The sequence below is a fragment of the Xylona heveae genome, assembly GCF_001619985.1.
Source record: "Xylona heveae TC161 unplaced genomic scaffold L228scaffold_5, whole genome shotgun sequence".
Classification (NCBI taxonomy): domain Eukaryota; kingdom Fungi; phylum Ascomycota; class Xylonomycetes; order Xylonales; family Xylonaceae; genus Xylona; species Xylona heveae.
In genome coordinates this window covers 497,439-511,417 of record NW_017264197.1, presented here as the reverse complement: position 1 = coordinate 511,417, position 13,979 = coordinate 497,439, and the positions used below count along the sequence as shown (strand labels likewise).

At 50.2% G+C, this 13,979-nt stretch overlaps 7 protein-coding genes across 7 annotated transcripts; 1 reads left to right on the top strand and 6 right to left on the bottom strand.

Annotated features, from left to right (window-relative positions):
- Nucleotides 1–19: 19 nt before the first annotated feature.
- L228DRAFT_268020 (hypothetical protein) lies at nucleotides 20–379 on the bottom strand (the record flags this gene model as incomplete). Its single annotated transcript, XM_018335063.1, has 1 exon — nucleotides 20–379. One exon carries the CDS (start codon nucleotides 377–379, stop codon nucleotides 20–22), a length of 360 nt encoding a protein of 119 aa, XP_018188186.1.
- Nucleotides 380–671: 292 nt separating this feature from the next.
- On the bottom strand, nucleotides 672–2,440 carry L228DRAFT_268019 (hypothetical protein; the record flags this gene model as incomplete). The annotated part of the gene is made up of 3 exons (XM_018335062.1): nucleotides 672–1,227; nucleotides 1,847–1,930; nucleotides 1,986–2,440. 3 exons carry the CDS (start codon nucleotides 2,438–2,440, stop codon nucleotides 672–674), a joined length of 1,095 nt encoding a protein of 364 aa, XP_018188185.1.
- A 78-nt stretch (nucleotides 2,441–2,518) lies between these two features.
- Nucleotides 2,519–4,995, bottom strand: L228DRAFT_268018 (hypothetical protein; the record flags this gene model as incomplete). The annotated part of the gene is made up of 3 exons (XM_018335061.1): nucleotides 2,519–3,093; nucleotides 3,140–4,807; nucleotides 4,851–4,995. The coding sequence occupies 3 exons, from the start codon at nucleotides 4,993–4,995 to the stop codon at nucleotides 2,519–2,521; spliced, it is 2,388 nt and encodes a 795-aa protein (XP_018188184.1).
- A 943-nt stretch (nucleotides 4,996–5,938) lies between these two features.
- Nucleotides 5,939–7,246, bottom strand: L228DRAFT_268017 (phosphotransferase enzyme family protein; the record flags this gene model as incomplete). Its single annotated transcript, XM_018335060.1, has 1 exon — nucleotides 5,939–7,246. The coding sequence occupies one exon, from the start codon at nucleotides 7,244–7,246 to the stop codon at nucleotides 5,939–5,941; it is 1,308 nt and encodes a 435-aa protein (XP_018188183.1).
- Nucleotides 7,247–9,804: 2,558 nt separating this feature from the next.
- L228DRAFT_130284 (hypothetical protein) lies at nucleotides 9,805–11,417 on the bottom strand. Its single transcript, XM_018329102.1, has 3 exons — nucleotides 10,648–11,417; nucleotides 10,524–10,595; nucleotides 9,805–10,470 (listed from the first exon to the last, which is right to left on the bottom strand). The coding sequence occupies exons 1-3, from the start codon at nucleotides 11,321–11,323 to the stop codon at nucleotides 10,064–10,066; spliced, it is 1,155 nt and encodes a 384-aa protein (XP_018188182.1). The 5' UTR covers nucleotides 11,324–11,417; the 3' UTR covers nucleotides 9,805–10,063.
- L228DRAFT_246975 (hypothetical protein) lies at nucleotides 11,151–12,305 on the bottom strand. The gene is made up of 2 exons (XM_018332530.1): nucleotides 12,120–12,305; nucleotides 11,151–12,071 (listed from the first exon to the last, which is right to left on the bottom strand). Exons 1-2 carry the CDS (start codon nucleotides 12,192–12,194, stop codon nucleotides 11,316–11,318), a joined length of 831 nt encoding a protein of 276 aa, XP_018188181.1. The 5' UTR covers nucleotides 12,195–12,305; the 3' UTR covers nucleotides 11,151–11,315.
- A 229-nt stretch (nucleotides 12,306–12,534) lies between these two features.
- On the top strand, nucleotides 12,535–13,481 carry L228DRAFT_268015 (hypothetical protein; the record flags this gene model as incomplete). Its single annotated transcript, XM_018335059.1, has 3 exons — nucleotides 12,535–12,552; nucleotides 12,597–12,897; nucleotides 13,285–13,481. 3 exons carry the CDS (start codon nucleotides 12,535–12,537, stop codon nucleotides 13,479–13,481), a joined length of 516 nt encoding a protein of 171 aa, XP_018188180.1.
- Between the last annotated feature and the right edge of the window lie 498 nt (nucleotides 13,482–13,979).

The window sequence follows — 13,979 nt, the reverse complement described above, 5'->3', positions numbered from 1 at the left end:
CTGGGAGCTCATATGGACGCTAGATATTCTGTAGAAGAACGCTGCAAGATGGAATCTGAAGCCGATGGTTCCGTATGTCCTCGTCCGTATAGTACGATGTCACATGATGCCTGTGACCATGCATAGTGACAGTGAAGGTCTTCTTCTTAAGAGGCTCGCTGGCGTTCCAGTCCACACTGTCCACCCACTCTTCAATTCCAGATGCGTTCTTCTCGACCACAAAGACGTTACCAGATTGGATCAATTCGGCCTCTTCGCTTTTGCGCATCCGACGAGGGGCGTGGTGTAATATGCCCATCACGCACCCTTGGACGACCCTCCGCGCCTCGTCTGGAGTGCCGACGTATCCTTCGTAGGATGGTTTCAAGATGCTGGACATTGAAATCAGGACCGAACGCGTACACCGATAGGGTCTCGGACCGCAATCGCAAGTTATCTGTCTACGGTCAGTCTGGCTAGGATACACGGGAATGGTAGCATCATCCCCCTGGAAGATGGAGCGAAAGAAGTGCGTACCAAAAATTTAATGACTATTAGAACTTCGTGACAGATGAAGGGTGTAATCTAAAATGTTTGTTCAGCACGGCATCGAAGACGGCCTGTGTAAGTACTTATCGCAGGAGGTGATCTAGTCAAAGGTGTGGTCACGACGAATTGGCTCCTTTACCATCTCAGGCGTCAGCATGATCCATGTTCGAGCCCTTGACGCTGCTGCCACGCAGATCGAGTGGATTGGCCATTTCCTGGCTGCTGTCTGTACGCCCGGGGCGCGGAGAAGAGGGAAGAGGGCACGGTTTCGTTCCACTGCATCGAATGCGGTAGATTTTAGACGCATGTGATCCTGGAAGAACGGGCTGCGGGAAGAGAGGGGCAAGGCGGCCACGGTCGCCCACCCGCCACATGTTGCGGGCCGTCGATGACGATTTGGTAGTTTCCCACCACGTACTATGTACTCCGTATTTGGCATCTTGTAGCGAAGCGAGATAACGAGCCGAGATAGCACTTCCGCAGTAGCAGCTGACACAAACGTCTGGCCATTGCGCCCGCTTTGCTCCGATTCGGTTTGACAGATTAAGCGGTAGCCAAAGCACGGGCAAACGGTGCTCTCTACTTCTAGAAGTCCGCCTACTAGCATCGCCCGAAAAGCGAGGTTTGATCAGATTAGAGGCGTTGAGGGGACAGTCGATGGTCGGAAGTGATCGTCGACCTCGAAAAGTATGATGGAAACTGGAAAGCCATCCGACTCAGTTTGGAGGCAGGAGCCAAAATTGACAGCATCTTCGGTTCACGAGGCTTGCCGATTTTGGGGGCAGCAACCTTCGTTTCAGTCGATCTGATCGGAATTTGATGCACCGGCCAACGAACTACCTGGGATTGGCTTGTCACTGGCGCTAGGACCGGCTTCCGCGAATTTTGTCAGATCGTAGGTGATCTGCTAGTGACCAGCCACTCTGAAACGCCCTGCTGGACAGAGGCACACCGAGACGACTTGTACGTACCAAGGCGCACGTATATGGGATACCTTGCTACCACCAGACCCTCATACGCTCGAGGAGCCTCATTCTGGCCGCGGCGACCACTCGTCCGAGCATTATCGGAGGCAGCAGCCTACATAGCACGCCTTACCATACCCTCGAGACCCTTAACTCACGTCAGCCGATCGGCACTGCATTGAGAACTAGGTTTGTGGTGGCCAACGCTATTCATGCCACGCATTTGACGGAACCAAAGCTAGAACATGGCACAGCGAGAAAATTATCAGATTACACTCTAAACGAACAATACTCTCTACCTCGCAAGCTCTCTCTCCACTCCCACTCAACGTCGCAAAGGCAGCAACCCTTACTTGTAATCTGAAAGGGTCGCCGGCAAATACCTCTCCTCGGTGGCTTGCTCCATGCTATCTACCCACGCACCACACAGAGAACCCCTAATCTCTCATTAGGATGTCATCACTTCCAAATACAGGTGTACAACAAACGTACCTTGCCTTATATACTGGAATGAGGGCTCTGGTGCCCACAGGAACGGTCGATAATTGGGCAATCATATCACCAAATCCTACATACTCGGCGTAAGTCGGAATCGATCTGTACCCGCCTCGGTCTGCTTCAGCATGAAAGGAGTCAATCTGTCCCAGGATCTCTTTGAGCAAATCTTTGCATCCGTCGAGATGTGAGCCAAGTTCCATCGGTATATAGTCTTCGGAGTTTTGGAATTCCTCCAGGTCATCCACTGTCGCTTTTGCCGAATCGAGTGCCTTGGGGAGGAGATGTTTCAATTGTTCCAGTGCTCCAAAGTTGGTTCCTGGATCAAGGCGAGCGCTGTTCCTCCATTTGGATGATTCAAGTTTCTTGGATACCTGACTGATTGCTGACGCAACACTTTCCGATGAGGGCAGAGTGCTATTGCTGACTCGCACAAAGGGATGGAGGGTCATTACAAGTTACCGCTTTGCAATGCTTCATGTGAGAAACATAGTGACAAGGCCGAGACTGATTCAAGGTTAGAGTTAGAATTACGAGTCCCGACTTGCAAGAGCTTCCTGTGCTTTCTGAAACAGATCATCCATCAAAGAAAATAGCTCAGGACTGCTGTCCTTCCGTCTGCTGCCGCCTGGGAATATGATCTTTCGTAGTCTGTTGACCCAAGGAATCAAGGGTTGATAGAATGGTGTAAAATACTCCTCCACCGTCTGGAGAAAGTCTTCTTCGTCGGCCACGACACCTTTCTTCACCTCTGCTAGCTCCCTTATATCCATGTAGTTCCAATTCTCGAACCTACGAACCACGCGACTCTTTCCGTGTGGGCCATTGTAGTGGATGCCAAACCAAAAGAAGACCCAAAAGAACGATTCATAATCGTGTTTGATGGCACGCAACTCGCCTTGCATAACACCAACGGCCATAAAGGGTCGTGTTCCAGTCTTGTGACGGACAGGAGACGGTCCCGTTCGGTCTGCCCTGACAGCGAGGTCGAGATCAATGATGAATGCAAACCATGAAGGGTTCCCCTCGTCCTCGTTCATTCGAAGATTTCCGGTGGATATATCGCACTGCAACAGACCGGTCTTTTCGTACAAGTCCTTACACCCTGTATGGTTAGCTAGAGGTTCCGAAGACGACCACCGCCAGCTTACCCTGGAGACACTCCCACAGTGCACGAACAAAGACAAGGACAGAGCTGGCCTTATGCAAAGGCGTTCCGTAGTCACGTATGATCACCCGTCGATGTTCGCGATTCCCTGGCGTGGATAGGCTCTGCCGCTTCGTCGGAGAACTCGAGCATGCCCGTTTACTGGACGGGAGAGACGGACGGAACGAGCTGGACGATCGCTTGCGCCCAATAATACTGGGGATTTCGAAGCTCCGACCACGATCGGCCTCGCTCCGCGAGCTAGGTGTTGGAGAGGATCTCTGTAGATCAGCCGCCTTTTGGCTTTCCACGATGTAATTCGTCGCTTTTGTGATGTCCAATCCTTTGCGGATGTTGCAGACATCGTCTATGTCGCCGCCAGCTAAGACCGTCTCATGGTAATGGTATCGGGCCACATTTCTCACTTTTTTCTCCGTGGCCTCCCGCAACAAGACGCCCTCCTCTTCGCGCTCCGTGTACTGCCAGGAGTCTTTGATGACGAAGACAGTCTTGGAGTCGTCCCCCTCGCGATGGGCTTTCCAGCACGTGGTTGCCCGTCCTGCAATGCACGTGGCCCGTTTTATCAGTTCGTCGATAATAAGCCGCTCTTTTTGCTTTCCCTGGCCAATCTCGATGAAGTGCTGACCGTCCAGTTCGATAATGCTAGGGTCAAATCCTAGCTGTTCGCGGCTCATCCAGAGAAAGGTCAACACCACCGAGACGAACCGCAAACCATCACCATGGATATCGAACGATACAGATGCCATTGCCCCGATCCGGTCGAACAGCCACAGTCGCATCAACGATCCGCAAAGCGTAAACCCTAGCACGCTCCGCCGCATGTCCTGGGCCGTGAGCACCTCTCGTGCGTACCGGCCAAGGTCCAACCAGGTCTTTGAGGTGTTGTCTGCTGACGGATTGCTCTTTAGCTCGCCAGGAACTAGGATCTGTGCCCAGTGGCAACGGGAATCTTCGCGAGCGCTTGGCTCATCCACAAAACCAATATCGAGCTTTCGACCCGCCGTGGACCCGGCGAGAGGCTGCGCGGGCTGTGCCACTGGTCGTCGCGAAACCTTTGGCGCGGACGGTTGAACCTTTGCTAAATCCACGAAGAGATTGACGCGTGTCGAGAGCCAACTCAGCACGTCCTTCTCTCTGGAACCTTCAGGCCAGTCTCGCCAGCCGCTTTCTGTACGGTACAGCGGGTTGTCTCCTGCTTGACATTTCGCAAACACTGCCTCGAAGATTGTCTGGCGTGCTGGCTCTGTGCAGAAGAAGGCTTCGTAGAAACCGGGCACGCCGACATAGATGGGGCCCAATTCCTCCTTCAGAAGGGGGTCCATGTCTTTGCGATGTTCGGATGAATCCACTATGTTGCTCGAGGTGAATCGACTGGGAGTCTGAAAAACGGAAGCTAGTGGCCGTGGCGGCGGCGTGGATTCCGTGATGAGCTCGTAGGCCGCATTCCAAACCTCATCGTCAGTAGCCGTGCGGATGACTTTGGAAAAGAGCGGGATAACGGAACGCGGGTTCTCTTCATTTGAATCAAGACGCGAATAGAGATTTGCCAGTTCCGCAGCGAGGAAACCCCGGCCCTTTCCTGAGCGAAGTGTATATGCGGCAGGAAGAATCTGCAATGCTCTCACAAGCTCGAGCATAGTGTCTTTGATGCCTGTTGACGTTAGGCTTGTCGAACAGCATGATTAAGATCTCACCTTCATCATCGAGCCGTTGGAGGATGTCAGCTCCTTCCGCAATACCCAAATCGCGACACTTCGAGTTCAGCGAATTGCGAAAAGAATCAAGTCCTCTCCCAATGGGCCTTTTCTTGATAATTTCCTCTCGGAAGTCACTGGCCATATTATGAATGAGGATCGCGATGTGTATATCGCGACCAAGTGTGGCAGAAGACTATGATGGGTCCTCGGCGATGCCTCAGTTGCGGCTCAGCGCTATTTTCCGTTATTCCGCTGAGCGGTCGTTACCCCCGAACCGAGAATATTGTCAATGACAGGAGTAACTTATGCAAAGCGCCCCAGGGGCGGCTGACAAAAGGTTTGGCGAGGTGCTCCGGATAGTGACCTGGCATTGGGTCAGTACTACACGATAGTCCAAGCAGGGTACGGTGGAAAAGCTTAAAGGTACTTAGTTTTACCCCCCAATAGAAGCAAACAATTATGTGCCACTAGCTCCCCAAGTGTACCCTCTGGGACTCCCATGTAGCCCCGACCGTCCGGCAGATTCCCACTCTTCGTCTTTTCCGACTTGTTCAACCCACGCCAGCCCTTTTGTCACCCCGCCCTGACGGAGCCGCTGGTGAACAGAGGGAAGATGAGAAAAGCCCTTGAAGAGAGAGAGAGAGGAGGGGAGAGGGGGGGAGGGGGGTTCTGATCCAGCGAAGCAAAGACGGCGTGGAATGCTCTAGGCCCAGAAGGCAAAGCAAGAGAAGGTCTCAAAAAGCTACGCTCCGACTAAAACCCTGCGTTGCATGGTCGTGGCCCGAGATCCTCCATGTCAATAGATAGAAATCCGTGGCATTTCCCATGACGGGATGGAGAAAATTGACCTGCGCGCCATGGGAGTCGCAAACTCCTTGAAGCAAAGAACCGACAACCCAAATCGTTATGATCCCCCGGCTCATATTTGTAAGGCATATGTTTTTGGTCTCATTGTATGTCGTCACCGCGTCAAGGACTTCCACAGTTGTTAATCTAGCACTAGTGTCTCATTGCTGCAGTAAATGCTATCGTATAAAACATAATCATCAAAGTGTGTCGATTCCGCTCTTTATTTTCCACCGTGCTCATCCAGATACCTTTGCGTCATCAAGCTTGTCCTGACTAATTTCAAGCAAGTTCTGCCGCTGCTCATCAGTGAGTTGAGCTAACAACTCTTCCTCGCCACTCATTTCATAATGGCTGTGGTGAATAAACGTCCAGTAAATTTCATCAAAGAAGTAGGCATTGCGTGCAGCATATAGGATCCAAAAAAGCTTAAGGTTATTTTCCATGTCCTTCTTCATCTCTTCTGATACACACTGTGATCGCTGTAATCTTCCATTACTAATAGCCAAAGACTCGGACTCGGACAATGCTTCCACAAACAGAGGAAATCTGGACTTGAATTTCGTCTCAAAGCTCTGGAATCCAACTTCTTCTGGCCGTTGAAGAAGCAACCACCAAGGTGGAACCTGTCCGAACTCTTGGGGAGCAGCGTAGCAAAACTCCCAGTCCAGAACGGCCTTGATTTCCAATTCGTCGTCAACAAGTACATTTGAAGGCCGAAAATCATCACAGGTCAGACGGAACTCGCCTTCGGGTCGAAGGGGCAGCAATGAAATGATCTTCTGGAAAAGGCACCGCGCAATGTATTTCCGCCGACAGTCGGCTTCATCTTTCACGAAGCCATGGCGTTGCTCTTTTAAATGGTGAAAAAGCTGATCAGATAATGCCTTCAAATACTCGCGAGTAGACGAAAATGTTTGGTCCATGTTGAGCATGGGCGGCACATTTCCCATTTCAGCTAGGAAGACCATGTCGCCTGTAAGCGGGCGGCCGTCTATGGTGCCATCGTTGCTGATCGAGCCAATTTGGTTGAAGCTAATTTGCTGGAGCTCGACGAGGACATCTGCCATTTGACGATAGGCTTTCCTTAGCTTGTTCTCATCGACCTCTTCATTTAGTACATAATCGTCTGGTGATTTCTCTAGGTCCTCTGACATTGTGTGCCCGTCAACATATTGCATGATGATATAAGGTCCCAGATCACACTCTCCGTGGTCGAGAACTTCGGGGATCGGAATGGACGTGTAGCGTTTGATGAACCCCATGATGGCAACCTCCTTTCGAACTTTCTCGTTCGGAAATCTTTGTCGTCCGGGTTGAGGAAAGCGAAGTACGGTATCCAACTGGCTGTTCTTGTATCTATAGATAAAACCAGCGTTGAATCCCCCTATGAGAACTTCACGCGACTGTGGTCTCTGATCACCTCGAATTGTGGCCACAAGGTTTTCGAGCGGTATCTTCCACTCGTCACTGCAGGTTCGCTTTACCCAAGCAAGGAACATCTCATCTGATCGATCAGCGGCGACATCATCAAAGGGATAACCCATACTTTCGAGGTGCGCTCTGCAATGGAATACAGTTTTAAGTAGTTATCGCAAAAGACAGGATGCTCGAGACTAGAGGCGAGGACACTCCTTAAATACACAAAGTACCTTGTCCGTGTTACTAGAGGTGCAACGCTAATGTCTGGAATCTTGGAACGTCAAACAACTCATCCACGCCACGTCGACACTGACTACCACACAATAAAACATTGATTCATTTGATTGGAAACCTAGCGAGCCATGTTGAATGGCAACTCTTCTGCAAACTCAATTCAAAGAGGAAAGGCAAGATGAAAACCCTTAAGCTGCAGGCTTCTTGCCCGATCCACCACTGGACTCCCCTTGGCCTCCTTGTTTGGCCCGGCGCTCCTGGGAAGCTCGGGCCGCACGCGTCATCGCCTCTTCCTCCTGATCAGTAGGGATCTTGTATGATTCCTGCCCCTTTCCCCTGCGGTTCTGAGATGCAGTGCCGACCTTCTGCAAGAACGCCTTTTCTTCATTTGTCATATCGACAGGCATGGCTAAGCTAGTGAGATATTGAGACTTATGCGTGTGTATATTGCTCGCTTACCGGTGGAGTTAACGTTTCCGTTCTCTGAGCTCGAGGAGAGATATGTGATACAATGATGGTGTTGTATGGCTCGCTTTTAGGTTCTGGGAGGAAGATGCGAGAAGAGGATGGTTTTTAGCACTCCATTTTGAATTCTCTTGTCCTCTTCTTATAGAGGGCACCCTGTTCAATACTGAGTGCGATGTCAATGCCTCCTCCCTGAATCTCAATGGTCATAATTGTATGAAGCTTTGTCTCCGGCAGGACCTTCAGCCGCTCAAAATGTTAGCAGGTATTGTGTGGCACCAATGGAGCGATGCGCCCCGATTATCGAGAGCAGGCAGCAGCGCCTATGAGGCAATTCTCTCTGGTATGCATCGAGATGCTGATCTGGCGATTCAACGACGACTATAGCAATATCTTCTGTCTGATAGCAATGAGAGTACCTCACTCGCTCCAAACGCCGTACAAGTTTGAAATTCGCTGTTATTGCCAACGCTATTTCTTCAGCTACAAAGTCTCTCAACCACTAGGCAAGCTACTAGTGTCAGAAAAGTTCATTCTAACACAGCGCTATGTCCGGAAAGGGTTTACTAGCAGAACACCGCCTTCGAAGGCGGTGTTCTGCTAGTAAACCCTTTCCGGACATAGCGCTGTGACGGTCAACTACGAAAAGATCGGCATGTCAGCTCCAAATCCTCCGCTAAGATCGAGGTAGGAGAGCCCAAGGATCGACTAGGTTCCTATCCAAGGTCATCCACCACAGGGTGGGCACTTACAGGAGATTAGTGACTTCATGAAGCCATGGTCCCTAATGTTTGGTCGCGTAGTAGTGTTACAATTGGAACTCGGTCGATAGGTCCAGCACAGTGGTGACAGCAAAGCCCTGACATTCTAGGGGTTGGGCCCCTGGGAGTCGCCACTTACCAAGCGCCCTCTGCTTCGAGCTATTCGTGGGTATACTTCGTAGTGAGGGAGTGTGCTCGATATCAACCTTGATCTTACATGATTTGTTTGGAATCTGTGCTCTGTGAGTGGTCCATGGCGCTCTTGCAGTGCTGGAAAAGGCTGCAGAACAGGTGTCAGAGATGATACGTATCTGCTGTATCTTCTAAGAAAAATTTATGATTATCACCTCTTGAAATAACATGCGTTGGATCAGTGTATAAGAGACACCGCCTCAGGCTTCTATGCGAGTGACTCTTTATGCTATAGTCTTACCTCACGAGCCGCCAAGAGTGATGGCTTGCGATGTCCCTTTCCCCAAATCTATGCCTATAGATTGCAGTACTTAATAAGAATATACTTAAAGTTTCCTAATGGTGTGAGCGAGGGTTCCTTTACCAGTGGGTTGCCTTGAGAACCTTTGCCCAACATTTTTGTCAGCCGCCCTGAACGTCTTGCGATTATTGTTAGTACATCAAAATGCATAAACACGTGTTGCACAGTTTTCACATCCAAGCACAAATGTGGCATAAGAAACGCAAAGAAACACGTAGCATCAGGTATCGTAGTGAGCGGCCAGTGTCTAGGTACGGTGTACCTAAGAGCCTTCTATGCATGCATATGGAAACCCGGTGTTCCAACCCGAGCATTCATCCAACATCTCACGGCATCTTCCGGAGCAAAGCCCCGCCAAAGCCCCTCCACCCAAATCTGTTGCCTTGACAGTCGTGGCAGACACTTTCATGCAGAAAAGCAGGACGACACGTATCGCCAGGCGCAGAGCATCTTTGCAGATCCTCGTACGCATTCATATCCCTTGACAAACAAGTTATCTATTTGTACTTCTCCTGTCCTTTAGCTACTGAACTGCCCAGTGATACCTTGCTAAGAACAGACAGCAATGAGCGGCAAAGAAAAATATCTTCGATCTTCACGACGCAAAACCGCCAAGGAACATTGCGACACTATCAGAGAATGGCTTCCAGAGGGAGAGTTTCAACCAAACCCTATAGCACCATATACATTTGGCTGCGCAAACATCCCTGAAGCCTATTCGCAGCCATTTCTTGAGAAGGTACTTCGCACCTCTGTTACTTTTAGAAAGTCTAGCAACTTATTCATGCAGGGAGAAATACCGCTTGTTCTCCGATTCAAGAGTCCAGGGATACCTAAACAACAAGCCGGGCGTATTACACTTATAGATTGCACGAAAGAAAAGATTGTGTTGGAGCTAGTCAACTATGATGTATTTCTTGAGCTGGGGTTGGGCGATACCGCGGAATGGAAGGGAACGATAAAAATACATGACCAGTCCACTTGCTTTTTTAGTTACCCTTCATAGCCACAAATTGTTGCCACCAATTTAAATCCATTACAGGATCACTATTATTGAAGTCACAGTCGCTCACCCAAGCGAGAGCATCAGCGATATCTTGCTCCGTTTGTCGCTCGCCACACTGATGACTCATATTAGGAACGCTTTCCCCTTCTGAATGATCAGCAGATGATATCTTGGCCAATGTGTGCAAACTCGATGGAGCCTGTGGCCTACCTCCAATAGGAAACGACGACGCATGCTCTTCGGTACCTGGTACGAAAAGGGGCTCGGCGGCCTGCGACAGTATGTCCATTCCTGTCGGTCTTGCTCCTTCTGTCCAGGCTTGGTTCGGGCGAGAAGTGAAAAGTTCATTTCCCGACTCCAAACGTATATCCTTGCCAGTCTCGGCATTACCTATAATCGAGGCCCATTAGTCCTAGTCTATCAAATATTGGTCTGTGACTTACATCTCCAAGCTGTCGCCTGCTCTCGGGCGCTAGAAATGGAAAGGGTTTCCTCACCAGTCCCGACATATCCATCTATTTCCACGAGTTAGTACATAAAAACACGAGCAGAATATCCCACGCTTACAATCCTGTCCGGTCGCGGCAGTGGTAGGGCTTTCTAGCAGCTCGGTTCTTTGTCTTGTCGTGATATCGGCTGGCAAATCCAATTGATGTGGCAGCAATGACGGCAGTAAACCATCTGAAAACGAAGGTTGTACGTCATTCTCTGTTTGGTTGACGTCTTCGATCGACTGACATGCCGTCGCCTGCACGAGTCGCTTCGACGAGTGGGAGATGGCAGTATGAGAAAGGCGTCGTTTTCTAGCGGATACATATGTGGGCGCTTGGGGCTCGGCAAGCTGCGATCGAGAACCAGATATTTCAGGATGTCCATGCACGGAGATTGGGCCAGAAGCCAACGAGGGTTCTTCACGAGCAATCCGATCTTTTCGTGCATCCGAGCCAGGAACGATGTGCCCCTGCGCAAATTGTTCTCTGTCAATGTGTCGAAAGAGTAACGACGTGACTGACGTTTGATGCGAGCAAAGCTCCATGGGGCTGTATCCGAGGCATTCCAATCCTCTCAACAGCGCGCGTGAAGCTTCAAGATCGAAACCCCGACGACGTTCGTAAACCTCTGCATAATTGTCTTTATAGAAATTGGTGATGAGTTCTGCCCAGGCTCTGTTTAATCTCCATTTCCAGCTAAGCATAGTTAGTGAAAATACCCCATCCAACGACATAAGGGCCTCCTCACTCATTATTGGAGAGGTGTGACAGCTCTAGAAGCTCAACGTTACCACATACTGCAGCAAAAGTCTGATAACTTCGCGCTCTCTCAAGCAGACGGATTAGGTATGATTTCTCTTCACCTAATTCTAAGGCTTTCTCCTGAAGCCACGCGTTGTCATTTGGTGCAGGAAGGTTGAATCTCCGCTTAGGAGATGCATTCAGCTCATACTCATGGAGGAAATATAGCGCATTGAGTCGTATTTCGCACTCTTTGAGTTTTTTGCTTTTCTCGGCTTTGCGTTGGGCCTGCACAATCCGATGAAGTCGCAATGCGGAGACTGAATTAAAGATTCGCGAACCCTTGACCGACGCATATATTGGTTGATCTCCTGCCCAGATATCGGCGTAGTTGTCAAATGTTTTTGTTTGTCCTGTCAGCTGGTGCAGTATTCGAATAAGCCTATTCCTTATAATTTTATCTTTCTCATGCGACTCAACGAAAGATATTATTCTCTTGTCAATATCTTGCAGGCCTTTAGGTTTTGAAAAGTTGAGCCTCCATGACTCCCTTCCAATATCGGGTAGAGCGCCCGTGCTCCCACTCGTGTCGTGCTGATAATCATCTGAATGCTGAACGATATTCAATTCATCTGAAGGAGGATCCGGTGGAGGGGTCCGTGGCCGCCGGGATTCGTCGGCTTGAAGAAGCTGAACAAAAGCCTCACGATCGCAAGAAGAAGCACTTTGTGACAGTGCTAGAAAAGCTTGTCTTAGATCCTGAACTAATTAGATCCAGTCTGAATCTAAAAATGAATGAGTTCCTACCTTTGAATTTAGGATGGTTCGCAAATCAATGCTCCTTAGATAATTTGCAATTACGAGCTCGTTAGGGGTAACCATTGCTAATGCCGTTGGATGAAGTTGGACGTGTAACGACTCGGAGAGACCTAGTAGATCAAGCTGAGCCGATAATCTCCGACCCCGCACTACTTCCGAAAAGGGTTTACTAGCAGAACACCGCTTTCGAAAGCGGTGTTCTGCTAGTAAACCCTTTTCGGAAGTAGTGCGGGTACGCCGGCCACAGCGCTGATGCACGATCGCGATGGTCAGCTTTAGATTCACCATGTACGAAGTGTCTCTGTAGATATTCATGAGAGCTGCAATCCTGATATAATATACCACAACATTGCCATGTCTGCCTACTCAAGCCTCTTTACATGTCTGGCTGACAAGGGCTGACATGGCAACTGCAAGTGATGTATGTACACACAAGCTGAGTCTTTGCCTAGCTGACTATCATAGGCCCAATCTCCGAAAGAGCAGCAATATTTTACCCAAGAACCTTGGCGCGGCCAAACAACATACAGTTATTCAACTCCCCCTAAACACGCGGCATGGCCACTGCAGAGCCGTGACTTCTCGCCACCCAGGGCGCTCTCTGATATCCCACCAGGAGGGCCGCCGCCAACGTGTCCGCTTCCGTCACCTCCGACTCGGTCAAATGATTCACCAGTGCTTGAGCAGCCAGCTCGACGGGACGCGGAGGTCCCCGTGCCAGGGCTCGGCCATCCGGAGGACGCGAAGGCGGAGCCGCGGCATAGAGGTATTCATCTCATGATGTATTGGAGAAGGGCCACCGAATGGGTTTCCCGGTGTGGCCGGCAGCGTCGACAAGGCCGAAATGCCGCGCATCGCCGATCTTCTTTCTTTTGCAAGGGCGAAGGAGATGGTGTTAGAACAATGCTGGAGGCAAATTAACTGATGCTTTTTGGCCAAGTTGATAGCGTCAAGCACACGCGCGCATATACGTCTCTAGGAGCTTAAACTTATGGATAGCTACAATGATGGCAGCAAATCAATCAACTCGGAGTCGGACACATCGGGTGGCCCACTCCAGAGGCATTTCAATTGTAATCAGTATAAGTATGCATGAATTTGACTCGATCATCTTTTGCAGTAGTCGAACGTCAAACGGTTGATCATGAACCAGCAACAACAGAAGCCGCAACATGGGAGGCAGCACAGGTGGACCCAGGTTGTTCGTCTACGCCTCATCCACCACCGCCATTGAAGCGAGACACACGCCCGTCGGACGAGCCGCGTATCGAGGTGGAAACTGCACTGGACAAAGGGTACCTCAAGCTGTCGATGGTCGAACCAGCGAGTAACGATTTGCAGGGCGAATGAGCGTCGCGAGGATGAGGCAAAGTAGTCGAAACGGGCCAGGAGGGCCTAGCAGATGGACCGAAAATGGTGGAAATGGGCATCCCGCAGCTATCGCTGGGTGCTAGGGAGAACCGAGGGGCGAGGACGAAATCGGGACTCGTCTTAAGGTTTCGGTTGGCCGAGGCGAGGAACCGTGTATCTTCTCGGCAAATCTAGTCGTGGGGGTGTCAGATACCAGCGGCCTAAGACTCTATAAAGAACTTAGATCTATTTGAGGCCAATGATGAGTCCCGTTTATATTTTTTTCAATCTCCACCGGAGTGGAACTTGGTGCCTCAATATATGATTATAGTCTCCTGGACCACGCATTCATTGAGCGGAGCTACCAGATGTAGCAGGGAAAAGCCCTGCCTAACGATGGCAAATACTACCGGAGAGATCAAGTCCTTTCGAGGTCTTGCCCACGAGCCCGAGGGCCACAAGGTCTCTAGAAACTTTCGTTCTCGATCCAGTCAGCGC

Bases quoted from the DNA above. Each gene is read 5' to 3' on its own strand.
- L228DRAFT_130284 (XM_018329102.1), bottom strand. From the start codon at position 11,323: ATGAGTGAGGAGGCCCTTATGTCGTTGGATGGGGTATTTTCACTAACT. The intron at 10,596-10,647 runs GTAAGCGTGGGA...TCGTGGAAATAG, and splicing joins TGCCGCGACCGGACAGGATT to ATGGATATGTCGGGACTGGT. The intron at 10,471-10,523 runs GTAAGTCACAGA...CCTCGATTATAG, and splicing joins GCAGGCGACAGCTTGGAGAT to GTAATGCCGAGACTGGCAAG.
- L228DRAFT_246975 (XM_018332530.1), bottom strand. From the start codon at position 12,194: ATGGTTACCCCTAACGAGCTCGTAATTGCAAATTATCTAAGGAGCATT. The intron at 12,072-12,119 runs GTAGGAACTCAT...TAATTAGTTCAG, and splicing joins GAACCATCCTAAATTCAAAG to GATCTAAGACAAGCTTTTCT.